At 43.9% G+C, this 14,196-nt stretch overlaps 1 protein-coding gene across 3 annotated transcripts in view; it reads left to right on the top strand.

The window, feature by feature from the left end:
* The window catches only part of TMEM268 (transmembrane protein 268), a 111,544-nt gene that overhangs the window by 42,084 nt on the left and 55,264 nt on the right, over positions 1 to 14,196 (top strand). For all 3 annotated transcript variants that reach the window (XM_069748385.1, XM_069748383.1, XM_069748384.1), the window contains exon 7: positions 9,999 to 10,070. In XM_069748385.1, the coding sequence (XP_069604486.1) occupies positions 9,999 to 10,070 (72 nt within the window). The remainder of the gene's footprint in view (positions 1 to 9,998; positions 10,071 to 14,196) is intronic.

Below are 14,196 nucleotides of genomic sequence, written 5' to 3' on the forward strand. Positions count from 1 at the left end.
GTTCTGGAAAAGTATTCTATGGACAGATGAGACAAAGATCAACCTGTACCAGAATGATGGGAAGAAAAAAGTTTGGAGAAGAAAGGGAACGGCACATGATCCAAGGCACACCACATCCTCTGTAAAACATGGTGGAGGCAACGTGATGGCATGGGCATGCATGGCTTTCAATGGCACTGGGTCACTTGTGTTTATTGATGACATAAGAGCAGACAAGAGTAGCCGGATGAATTCTGAAGTGTACCGGGATATACTTTCAGCCCAGATTCAGCCAAATGCTGCAAAGTTGATTGGACGGCGCTTCATAGTACAGATGGACAATGACCCCAAGCATACAGCCAAAGCTACCCAGGAGTTCATGAGTGCCAAAAAGTGGAACATTCTGCAATGGCCAAGTCAATCTCCAGATCTAAACCCAATTGAGCATGCATTTCACTTGCTCAAATCCAGACTTAAGACGGAAAGACCCACAAACAAGCAAGACCTGAAGGCTGCGGCTGTAAAGGCCTGGCAAAGCAGTAAGAAGGCGGAAACCCAGCGTTTGGTGATGTCCATGGGTTCCAGACTTAAGGCAGTGATTGCCTCCAAAGGATTTGCAACAAAATATTGAAAATAAAAATATTTTGTTTGGGTTATGTTTATTTGTCCAATTACTTTTGACCTCCTAAAATGTAGAGTGTTTGTAAAGAAATGTGTACAATTCCTACATTTTCTATCAGATATTTTTGTTCAACCCTTCAAATTAAACGTTACAATCTGCACTTGAATTCTGTTGTAGAGGTTTCATTTCAAATCCAATGTGGTGGCATGCAGAGCCCAACTCGCGTAAATTGTGTCACTGTCCAAATATTTCTGGCCCTAACTGTATATATTTTACTCACTTATATAGCGCCATTAATTCCACAGCGCTTTACAGACATTATCAGCACTGTCCCCATTGGGACTTACAATCTAGATTCCCTTTCAATCTAGATTCCTTGCATGTGCACTGTGGATTTTGTTTTCCATAGGTTTACATGGTACTGTACAACACATGGAAAACTGCTGCGAATCCACAGCGTCAAATCCTCTGCGGATCCGCAGCCAAATCCACAACGTGTGCACAGACCCTTATGGAGCAGTATATGGGGCATATTATGCTATTGAGCATCTCATGGGGCCATCAACCTTTATGGGGCAGCATACGAGGCATATTATGTTATGGAGCATCTTATGGGGCCATCAACTTTTATGGAGCAGCATGTGGGGCATATTATGCTATGGAGCATCTAATGGGGCCATCAACCTTTATGGAGCAGCATATGGGGCATATTATGCTATGGAGCGTCTTATAGGGCCATCAACCTTTTATGGAGCAGCATATGGGGCATATTATGCTATTGGGCATCTTATGGGGCCATCAACCTTTATATAGTAGCATGTGGGGCACATTATGTTATGGAGCATCTTATAGGGCCATCAACCTTTATGGAGCAGCATATGGGGCATATTATTCTATGGAGAATCTTATGGGGCCATCATTAACCCCTTTACCCCCAAGGGTGGTTTGCACGTTAATGACCAGGCCAATTTTTACAATTCTGACCACTGTCCCTTTATGAGGTTATAACTCCGAAACGCTTCAACGGATCCTGGTGATTCTGACATTGTTTTCTCGTGACATATTGTACTTCATGATAGTGGTAAAATTTCTTTGATAGTACCTGCGTTTATTTGTGAAAAAAACGGAAATTTGGCAAAAATTTTGAAAATTTCGCAATTTTCAAACTTTGAATTTTTATGCAATTAAATCACAGAGATATGTCACACAAAATACTTAATAAGTAACATTTCCCACATGTCTCCTTTACATCAGCATAATTTTGGAACCAATTTTTTTTTTTGTTAGGGAGTTATAAGGGTTAAAAGTTGACCAGCAATTTCTCATTTTTACAACACCATTTTTTTTTAGGGACCACGTCTCATTTGAAGTCATTTTGAGGGGTCTATATGATAGAAAATGCCCAAGTGTGACACCATTCTAAAAACTGCACCCCTCAAGGTGCTCAAAACCACATTCAAGAAGTTTATTAACCCTTCAGGTGTTTAATAGGAATTTTTGGAATGTTTAAATAAAAATGAACATTTAACTTTTTTACACAAAAAATTTACTTCAGCTCCAATTTGTTTTATTTTACCAAGGGTAACAGGAGAAATTGGACCCAAAAAGTTGTTGTCCAATTTGTCCTGAGTACGCTGATACCCCATATGTGGCAGTAAACCACTGTTTGGGCGCATGGGAGAGCTCGGAAGGGAAGGAGCGCTATTTGACTTTTCAATGCAAAATTGACAGGAATTGAGATGGGACGCCATGTTGCGTTTGGAGAGCCACTGATGTGCCTAAACATTGAAACCCCCCACAAGTGACACCATTTTGGAAAGTAGACCCCCTAAGGAACTTATCTGGATGTGTGGTGAGCACTTTGACCCACCAAGTGCTTCACAGAAGTTTATAATGCAGAACCGTAAAAATAAAAAATCATATTTTTTCACAAAAATTATATTTTTGCCCCCAATTTTTTATTTTTCCAAGGGTAAGAGAAGAAATTGGACCTCAAAAGTTGTTGTCCAATTTGTCCTGAGTACGCTGATACCCCATATGTGGCAGTAAACCACTGTTTGGGCGCATGGGAGAGCTCGGAAGGGAAGGAGCGCAGTTTGACTTTTCAATGCAAAATTGACAGAAATTGAGATGGGACGCCATGTTGCGTTTGGAGAGCCACTGATGTGCCTAAACATTGAAACCCCCCACAAGTGACACCATTTTGGAAAGTAGACCCCCTAAGGAACTTATCTAGAGGTGTGGTGAGCACTTTGACCCACCAAGTGCTTCACAGAAGTTTATAATGCAGAACCGTAAAAATAAAAAATCATATTTTTTCACAAAAATTATATTTTTGCCCCCAATTTTTTATTTTTCCAAGGGTAAGAAAAGAAATTGGACCTCAAAAGTTGTTGTCCAATTTGTCCCGAGTACGCTGATACCCCATATGTGGCAGTAAACCACTGTTTGGGCGCATGGGAGAGCTCGGAAGGGAAGGAGCGCCGTTTGACTTTTCAATGCAAAATTGACAGGAATTGAGATGGGACGCCATGTTGCGTTTGGAGAGCCACTGATGTGCCTAAACATTGAAACCCCCCACAAGTGACACCATTTTGGAAAGTAGACCCCCTAAGGAACTTATCTGGATGTGTGGTGAGCACTTTGACCCACCAAGGGCTTCACAGAAGTTTATAATGCAGAGCCATAAAAATAAAACAAAATTTTTTTCCCACAAAAATTATTTTTTAGCCCCCAGTTTTGTATTTTCCCTAGGGTAACAGGAGAAATTGGACCCCAAAAGTTGTTGTCCAATTTGTCCTGAGTACGCTGATACCCCATATGTGGGGGGGAACCACCGTTTGGGCGCATGGGAGGGTTCGGAAGGGAAGGAGCGCCATTTGGAATGCAGACTTAGATGGAATGGTCTGCAGGCGTCACATTGCGTTTGCAGAGCCCCTAATGTACCTAAACAGTAGAAACCCCCCACAAGTGACCCCATATTGGAAACTAGACCCCTCAATGAACTTATCTAGATGTGTTGTGAGAACTTTGAACCCCCAAGTGTTTCACTACAGTTTATAACGCAGAGCCGTGAAAATAAAAAATCTTTTTGTTTTCCCACAAAAATTATTTTTTAGCCCCCAGTTTTGTATTTTCCCAAGGGTAACAGGAGAAATTGGTCCACAAAAGTTGTTGTCCAATTTGTCCTGAGTACGCTGATACCCCATATGTTGGGGTAAACCCCTGTTTGGGCACACAGGAGAGCTCGGAAGGGAAGGAGCACTGTTTTACTTTTTCAACGCAGAATTGGCTGGAATTGAGATCGGACGCCATGTCGTGTTTGGAGAGCCCCTGATGTGCCGAAACAGTGGAAACCCCCCAATTATAACTGAAACCCTAATCTAAACACACCCCTAACCCTAATTCCAACGGTAACCCTAACCACACCTCTAACCTTGACACACCCCTAACCCTAATCCCAACCCTATTCCCAACTGTAAACGTAATCTAAACCCTAACCCTAACTTTAGCCCCAACCCTAACTGTAGCCCCAACCCTAACCCTAACCCTAGCCCTAACCCTAGCCCTAACCCTAGCCCTAACCCTAACCCTAGCCCTAACCCTAGCCCTAACCCTAGCCCTAACCCTAGCCCTAGCCCTAACCCTAGCCCTAACCCTAGCCCTAACCCTAGCCCTAACCCTAGCCCTAACCCTAGCCCTAACCCTAACCCTAGCCCTAACCCTAGCCCTAACCCTAGCCCTAACCCTAACCCTAGCACTAACCCTAGCCCTAGCCCTAACCCTAGCCCTAACCCTAGCCCTAATGGGAAAATGGAAATAAATACATTTTTTTTTATTTTTCCCTAACTAAGGGGGTGATGAAGGGGGGTTTGATTTACTTTTATAGCGAGTTTTTTAGCGGATTTTTATGATTGGCAGCCGTCACACACTGAAAGACCCTTTTTATTGCAAAAAATATTTTTTGCAATACCACATTTTGAGAGCTATAATTTTTCCATATTTTGGTCCACAGAGTCATGTGAGGTCTTGTTTTTTGCGGGACGAGTTGACGTTTTTATTGAAAACATTTTTGGGCACGTGACATTTTTTTATCGCTTTTTATTCCGATTTTTGTGAGGAAGAATGACCAAAAGCCAGCTATTCATGAATTTCTATTGGGGGAGGCGTTTATACCGTTCCGCGTTTGGTAAAATTGATAAATCAGTTTTATTCTTCGGGTCAGTACGATTACAGCGATACCTCATTTATATCATTTTTTTATGGTTTGGTGCTTTTATACGATAAAAACTATTTTACAGAAAAAATAATTATTTTTGCATCGCTTTATTCTCAGGACTATAACTTTTTTATTTTTTTGCTGATGATGCTGTATGGCAGCTCTTTTTTTGCGGGACAATATGACGCTTTCAGCGGTACCATGGTTATTTATATCTGTCCTTTTGATCGCGTGTTATTCCACTTTTTGTTCGGCGGTATGATAATAAAGCGTTGTTTTTTGCCTCGTTTTTTTTTTTTTTTTCTTACGGTGTTTACTGAAGGGGTTAACTAGTGGGACAGTTTTATAGGTCGGGTCATTACGGACGCGGCGATACTAAATATGTGTACTTTTATTGGTTTTTTTTTTTTATTTAGATGAAGAAATGTATTTATGGGAATAATATTTTTTTTTTTTTTTCATTATTTTGGAATATTTTTTTTTTTTTTTTTTACACATTTGGAAAATTTTTTTTTTACTTTTTTACTTTGTCCCAGGGGGGGACATCACAGATCAGTGATCTGACAGTTTGCACAGCACTCTGTCAGATCACTGATCTGATAGGAGTGCAGGCTGCTTCACAGTGCCTGCTCTGAGCAGGCTCTGTGAAGCCACCTCCCTCCCTGCAGGACCCGGATCCGCGGCCATCTTGGATCCGGGGCTCGAGCAGGGAGGGAGGTGAGGAGACCCTCGCAGCAACGCGATCACATCGCGTTGCTGCGGGGGGCTCAGGGAAGCCCGCAGGGAGCCCCCTCCCTGCGCGGTGCTTCCCTGCACCGCCGGCACATCGCGATCATCTTTGATCGCGGTGTGCCAGGGGTTAATGTGCCGGGGGCGGTCTGTGACCGCTCCTGGCACATAGTGCCGGATGTCAGCTGCGATAAGCAGCTGACACCCGGCCGCGATCGGCCGCGCTCCCCCCGTGAGCGCGGCCGATCGGCTATGACGTACTATCCCGTCCAGGGTCAGATAAGCCCAGGGCACCTCGACGGGATAGTACGTCTAAGGTCACAGAGGGGTTAACCTTTGTGCAGCATTATATGGGGCATATTTTTGTATTGAGCATCTTATGGGCCCATCTTGAACTATATGGAGCATTATATGGGCCGTATTTTGTATGGAGCATTATATTGGGCTCCTGATTCAATATGGATATTCAAAAACATTTAACCTACTGATGTCTCAATCAATTTCACTTTTATTGGTATCTATTTTTATTTTTTAAATCTACCAGTAGCTGCTGCATTTCCCACCCTAGGCTTATACTCGAGTCAATAAGTTTTCCCTGTTTTTTTGTGGCAAAATTAGGGGTCTCGGCTTATACTCAAGTATACGGTACCTAGTCGGTATTGCCGGGAGGTCTTTTCCGTCGGAATCTTCCGTCGGAAATGGCGCATGCGTATAGCGCACTTTAGGTGCCATTTTATAAGTTACGCATCCGGGGATGAGGATTGTGGCCCAGGAGGGTTGTGGTGCCGGAATCGGCGCCTGCGCAATCCACGCTTTCCGGCGCCATTTTTATATACTGAATTGATATATAAAATACGTCAGCTGAGCAATCCAGCCACTTTCTACTGAATATATATAGAAAATACGTCAGCACAGCAAGCCAGTGACTTTTTACTGCACATGACAGAATTGGGGCGCAGGATGGGAGCAGAAAATGACAGAATGGGGCTCAGGATGGGAGCAGCACATGACAGGATTGGGGCGCAGGATCGGAGCAGCACATGACAGGATGGGAGTGCAGGATGGGAGCAGCATATGAAAAGATGGGGGTGCAGGATGGGAGCAGCATATGACAGAATGGGGGCGCAGGATGGAAGCAGCACATGACAAGATGGGGGTGCAGGATGGGAGCAGCACATGACAGGATGTGAGCACCACATGACAGGATGGGGACGCAGGATGTGAGCACCACATGACAGGATGGGGACGCAGGATGTGAGCATCACATGACAGGATGGGGATGCAGGATGAGAGCACCATATGACAGGATGGGGGCGCAGAATTGGAGTAGCACATACCAGGATGGGGGCAGCACATACCAAAATGGGGGCACAGGATGGGAGCTGCACATGACAGCATGGGGGCGCAGGATGGGAGCACCACATGACCCGATTGGGGCGCAGCATGAGAGCACATGACAAGATGGAGGCGCACAAAACAGTATGAGGGCGCAGTGTTAAAGATGGAACATTTACTTTTTATTTGAGGCAAATAGGCAAAACATATATATTGTATTTTTTTACATTTTACAATTTTCAAAAAAGGAAAAAGCTTGGGCACCCTTGGAGATTTGTGTGCTCAGATAACTGACCAAGGTTTCAGACCTTAATTAGCCTGTTAGGGTTATTGCTTGTCCACCATCATCATTAGGAAAGCTCAAATGATGCAGATTTCCCAGCTTTAGAAAAACCCAGCCTCCTCTAGCCTTGTGCCAAAAAATAGCAGCCATGGGTTCTTCTAAGCAACTGCCTAGCACTCTGAAAATGAAAATGGTGGAGGCCCAAAAAGCAGAAGAAGGCTATAAGATCAAGACCGCTAAGTCATCAGGGTAATTTTGCAATGCATCACTGGGAACGGAAGCTGGCGGCAGCATCATGCGCATCGGTGAACGGCGGAAAGTGAGAATAGCACAATTTTTTTTTTTTTTTTTAATTATTTTTAACATATCTTTTTACTATTGATGCTGCATAGACAGTGACCAATCAGTGATCTTGGCTGTATGTTTTGGGTCATTGTCTTGCTGGAAGACCCAGCCATGACCCATTTTTAATGTCCTGGCGGAAGGAAGGAGGTTGTCACTCAGGATTTTACAGTACCCATCCATTCTCCCATTGATGCGGTGAAGTAGTCCTGTGCCCTTAGCAGAAAAACACTTCCAAAACATAATGCTTCCACCTCCATGCTTGACAGTGGGGACGGTATTTTTTGGGTCATAGGCAGCATTTCTCTTCCTCCAAACACAGCGAGTTGAGTTAATGCCAAAGACCTCAATTTTTGTTTCATCTGACCACATCACCTTCTCCCAATCACTCACAGAATCATCCAGGTGTTCATTGGCAAACTTCAGACGGGCCTGCACATGTGCCTTCTTCAGCAGGCACTGCAGGATTTTAAACCTTTATGTTGTAATGTGTTACCAATAATTTTCTTGGTGACTGTGGTCCCAGCTGCCTTGAGATCATTAACAAGTTCCCCCCTGTGTAGCTTTAGGCTGATCTCTCACCTTCCTCATGATCAAGGATACCCCACAAGGTGAGATTTTGCATGGTACACCAGATCAATGTTGATTGACAGTCATTTTGTATATATTCCATTTTCTTACTATGTGCAATAGTTGTCTCCTTCTCACCCAGCATTTTATGATTTTGTAGCCCATTTCAGCTTTGTGCAGGTCTATGATCTTGTCCCTGACATCCTTATAAAACTTTTTGGTCTTGCCCATGTTGTAGAGGTTAGATTCTGACTGATTAATTGAGTCTCTAATGCAGGTAACTAGTTGATTAGGAGCGTCTGACTGGTCGGTAGGAGCCAGAACTCTTAATGGTTGGTAGGGATCAAATACTTATTTCTCACTGCAAAATGCAAATAAATATATATAATTTATACAGTGTGATTATCTGGATTTTAGTTTTGATATTCTCTCTCTCAATGTTTAAATTAACCTACCATTAAAATTATAGACTGTTCATTTCATTGTCAGTGGGCAAACTTACAAAATCAGCAAGGGATCAAATAATTATTATATGTATATATACATACATATATACATATCTATATAGCTATAGATAAATGTGTGTGTGTATGTATATATATATATAAATATATATATACTAGATTGTGGCCCGATTCTAACGCATCGGGTATTCTAGAATATGCGTGTCCCCGTAGTATATGGACAATGATGATTCCAGAATTCGCGGCACACTGTGCCCGACGCTGATTGGTCGAGGCAACCTTTATGACATCATCATCGCCATGGCAACCATTATGACATCTACGTCGATACTGTGCCCGTCGCTGAATCAGAAACGTGAGATGTCTACGTCCTTTATGACATCATCGTCGCTGTGCCCGTTGCTGATTGGTCGAGGCCTGGCGGCCTCGACCAATCAGAGACGCGGGATTTCTACGTCGATGCTGTGCCGGTCTCTGATTGGTCGAGGCCTGGCGGCCTCGACCAATCAGAGAGCCGGGATTTCCAGGACAGACAGACAGACAGACGGAAAAACCCTTAGACAATTATATATATAGATATATATCTATATATATATAATTGCCTAAGGGTTTTTCCGTCTGTCTGTCTTTCTGTCTGTCTGTCTGTTCAGGAAATCCCGCGTCTCTGATTGGTCGAGGCCGCCAGGCCTCGACCAATCAGAGACCGGCACAGCATCGACGTAGAAATCCCGCGTCTCTGATTGGTCGAGGCCGCCAGGCCTCGACCAATCAGCAACGGGCACAGCGACGATGATGTCGTAAAGGACGTAGACATCCCGCGTCTCTGATTGGTCGAGGTCGCCAGGCCTCGACCAATCAGCAACGGGCACAGCGACGATGATGTCATAAAGGACGTAGAAATCCCACGTTTCTGATTCAGCGACGAGCACAGTATCAACGTAGATGTCATAATGGTTGCCATGGCGATGATGATGTCATAAAGGTTGCCTCGACCAATCAGCGACGGGCACAGTCTGCCGCGAATTCTGGAATCATCATTGTCCATATACTACGGGGACATGCATATTCTAGAATACCCGATGCGTTAGAATCGGGCCACAATCTAGTATATATATATATATACATATATATATATACACACACACACACAAACAATACACATATATATATATATATTTATATACACAAATTAATTCAGTTCGATTAGAATAAAGAGTGCAAGATGTGCAGTATATACATATTTATTAATGATAAGAACCAGTCTGGAGGATATGTTTGCTTTTCACAATCGCTTAACAACACTTGGCAAAATAAATTACTTTTGTAGGATTTGAAGCCTGTGCATATCATAAAGTACATGGCATGAGCTGAGATCCAGGTTTTCAATTCATGCATGAATTATTCCATTCATTTAACTGACATGAAATAAAATATTTCCTTTACGTTGCTGCCCAGCTCTGCTTCATATACTTCCATCTGTGGGGCTGTCACCGGAAACTCTCCCAGCACTTGGCCAACATGAGTGGGGTAAGAAGGAAGCAGCAGTTCAAGCTAATGAATTAAAGGGAATGAATCATCCGAAAATGACCAATTATTTATTTATTTCTTGTGGTTTATGGTATATTGAAGTTTTATTCAGTTTTTACAAGGTAAAACCAATCCAGCAACATAATAAAACTGATATACACTGCTCAAAAAAATAAAGGGAACACTAAAATACCACATCCTAGATATCACTGAATAAAATATTCCTGTTGTAAATCTTTATTCACTACATAGTGGAAAGGGTTGAGAACAATAAAACCATAAAAATTATCAATGTATATCAAAATTAATATCTCACGGAGGCCTGGATTTGGAACGATACTCAAAATCTAAGTGGAAAATCAAATTACAGGCTGATCCAACTTCAGTGGAAATGCCTCACGACAAGGAAATAATGCTCAGTAGTGTGTGTGGCCCCACGTGCCTGTATAACCTCCCTACATTGCCTGGGCATGCTCCTGATGAGGCTTAGGATGGTCTCCTGAAGGATCTCCTCCCAGACCTGGACTAAAGCATCCGCCAACTCCAGGACTTTCTGGTGCAACGTGACGTTGGTGGATGAGGCGAGACATGATGTCCCAGATGTGTTCAATCGGATTAAGGTCTGAGGAACGGGCGGGCCAGTCCATAGCTTCAATGACTTCATCTTGCAGGAACTGCTGACACACTCGAGCCACGTGAGGTCTGGCATTGTCCTGCATTAGGAGGAACCCAGGGCCAATCGCATTAGTAGGTACGGACTGGGACTGAAATTCAGCCCTGGCATTTGCAATCACACAGGCCCATGCTGTCCCCGTTTCCAAGCACCAGATGGGATATATTACTAATATTACCCTGGATGGAGGAAAGCAAGGCTTACTATAAGACCAGTATTTCTAATCATGCCTGTGGCCTGCTGGGGTAAGTGACAGAGTCAGCGACTTTGTGCTCCATCACAACTGTTAACAGTATGGGTGTCTTGAGAACACTGATTCTGTTAACAACGTAGTAGACAAGGCAGCCCATAACCAGACAGGCCCTTCTGGCATTTGCCAGATGGCCAGTCCGGCCCTGCGCATTAGCATATGGTCTCAGAAGGGGTCTGAGAATCTCATCTCGGTTCTTAATGGCAGTCAGGCTACCTCTGGCGAGCACATGGAGGGCTGTGCGGCCCTCCAAAGAAATGCCACCGCATACCATTACTGGCCCACTGCCAAACCAGTAATGCTGAAGGATGTTGCAGGCAATAGATCGCTCTCCACGGCGTCTCCAGACTCTGTCACGTCTGTCACATGTGCTCAGTGTGAACCTGCTTTCATCTGTGAAGAGCACAGGGCACCAGTAGTGAATTTGCCAATCCTGGTGTTCTGTGGCAAATGCCAAGCGTCCTGCATGGTGTTGGGCTGTGAGCACAATCCCAATCTGTGGACGTCGGGCACTCAGACCATCCTCATGGAGTCGGTTTCTAACCTTTTGTGCAGACACCTGCACATTTGTGGCCTGCTGGAGGTCATTTTGCAGGGCTCTGGCAGTGCTCCTGTTCCTCCTTGCACAAAGGCTGAGGTAGCGGTCCTGCTGCTGGGCTGTTGCTCTCCTACGGCCCCCTCCACGTCTCCTGGTGTACTGGCTTGTCTCCTGGTAGCGCCTCCAGCCTCTGGACACTACGCTGACAGACACAACAAACCTTTCCACAGCTCGCATTGATGTGCCATCCTGGATGAGCTGCACTACCTGAGCCACTTGTGTGGGTTGTAGAGTCTGTCTCGTACTACCACGAATGTGAAAGCACAACCAACATTCAAAAGTGACCAAAACATCAGCCAGAAAGCATTGGTACTGAGATGTGGTCTGTGGTCCCCACCTGCAGAACCACTCTTTTATTGAGTGTCTTGATAATTGCCAATAATTTGCATCTGTTGTCTATTCCATTTACACAACAGCATGTGAAATTGATTGTCAATCAGTGTTGCTTCCTAAGTGGACAGTTTGATTTCACAGAAGTTTGATTTACTTGGAGTTATATTCTGTTGTTTAAGTGTTCCCTTTATTTTTTTGAGCAGTGTACATTATACATGAAACAGTCATGCAGGTATTCGGTATCACAGTCGTATGCATTAAGTAACGTGAAGTTTTTTTGTGGTGTATTGTATTATGTAAAAAGTTATAATTTTTTTATATCACAATCTGTATTTAAAAGATAAATGTACGCATAGATATTATAATAAATATATATATATGTATATATATACACAATATTATATTCATCAATCCTGCACTGTCCACCATTTTGGACTCTCAATGTTTTTTACAGGATAATTAGAAGTCTCATTATCATCACAGACAGGGTTACAATATCATTGGCAGGTCACAATGTGACAGTTGACCCTGCGCCTCCTCTCTTCATGATGGTCTTAGCGCACACTCATTAGATGCGTCAATACAAAAGATCGGGTCTGACTCCTCTGTTGCTCCTAATGTACATGTTGGTTTCTTGGATACAATAACAGTGACCAGTGTGAGATTACAATTTTTTTTCTTTCAAATACATATTCGGATATGAAAAACATTTTTTTAAACATAAGAACGATTTAATTAATAAGTAATTTCTCCATCTCTTCATTGGGGACACATGTAACCATGGATGTGTACTGCTGTCTCTGGGAGACTGACACTAGGCAAAAAAGTAAACTCCTCCTCAGCAGGATACACCCGCCGACTGGCATGGAGCATGACACAGGTCTTTTCCCAGACCTGTGTTTTTTCCTAAGGGCCTTGTTGTGTTTTATTACTTTTTTCCTTTATTTCAGGCTGAGCTTGTGATTACAAGCAGCAGAGTGTAACAGCTCACTCTGATTTCCCACCTAGAGATCGAAAGAACAGTGTGGTCTGATCCACATCGTACTTTCTTGTCTCTACGTGGCAGGACCATACCATCAGGAGTGTCTTGAGGAGGCCAGGAGGAGAAGGTCCCTGCCACCCAACCCCAGCCCAGTCATCCACCATAGCGATATGGTGCCAGGGGGAAAATGGAACGATTCCAGTGACCCTTCGTACCAGGGCTCCTGAAGACCGTCTTCCACTCTGTGAAGAAGTCCGGACCACATCTGGACAGCTACCCTCTTCCCTTCCTCTTCCATGCCATTGCTGATATGGGGGCACCTATGCATAGGGTACAATTCTCTGCAGGCTCCCTATGGACTTTTCTCAAAGGATCCTTCCTCCTTCCCATCCTATCTCACTCTGGGCTCTCTGCCTTTCATCTATTCGGACAGTTTCTGGGCTGAGGACAGGATTAGGACTCACCAGCCCGACCTCACAATCTCCCCGCCAGCCGGACACTCAAATCTAGGCCCCAGCTTTTTCCCGAAGCTTACTCTGTATTTCCAGGCCCCCCATCTTCCTCCTTGATTGAGTGAGCTTCTCTGCACTCTTTTTTCTGCGGCCCTGCCTTGCAGCCAATTCTCTTTCTCCTTGAATGGTCCCGTCCTTGGCACACAAACCCCGCCTGTTTTTCCGTACTCCGCCCCCTTACTCGGCAGCCATGACGCTCCTACTGCTTTCTCACTCACTAGCTTAGTAGCTTTGTGCCACTCGGTCGAGTATGTACTGCTGGGGAGGAGCTGACGTTTTTGCTTATTGTCGGCCTCCTAGTGGCAGCAGCATACACCGATGGTCTTCTTTGTCCTCCAATGAAGGCTCAGAGAAATAGATTTTATGGTAAGCATCCAAAATCCTCTTTTTCTGATGACACATTCCCTTCAAGTGCTTTTTCTGAGGTTCTAAAATATCTGATATATCTTACCAGTATTGGATCTGTGGGTGGGGACCGATTCCCAGCACCTCCAAGATCAGCTCATTAAAGACAATGTGTCAGTAAGTTTTTGCTATGTAGGGTAATCTGACAACTGGTATCAGGGTCTTTGCCCCTATAACTTATGTGGGCTGTGTTATATACTACGTGGCTGCTATATACTACGTGGATTGTGCTATATACTATGTGCACTGTGCTATATACTACATGGGCTGTGTTATATACTACGTGGACAGTACTATATACTATGTGAGCTGTGTTATATACTATGTGGCTGTGTTATATACTACGTGGACTGTACTAGATACTACGTCGACT

This window comes from Ranitomeya imitator, chromosome 2, assembly GCF_032444005.1.
Source record: "Ranitomeya imitator isolate aRanImi1 chromosome 2, aRanImi1.pri, whole genome shotgun sequence".
NCBI lineage: Eukaryota > Metazoa > Chordata > Amphibia > Anura > Dendrobatidae > Ranitomeya > Ranitomeya imitator.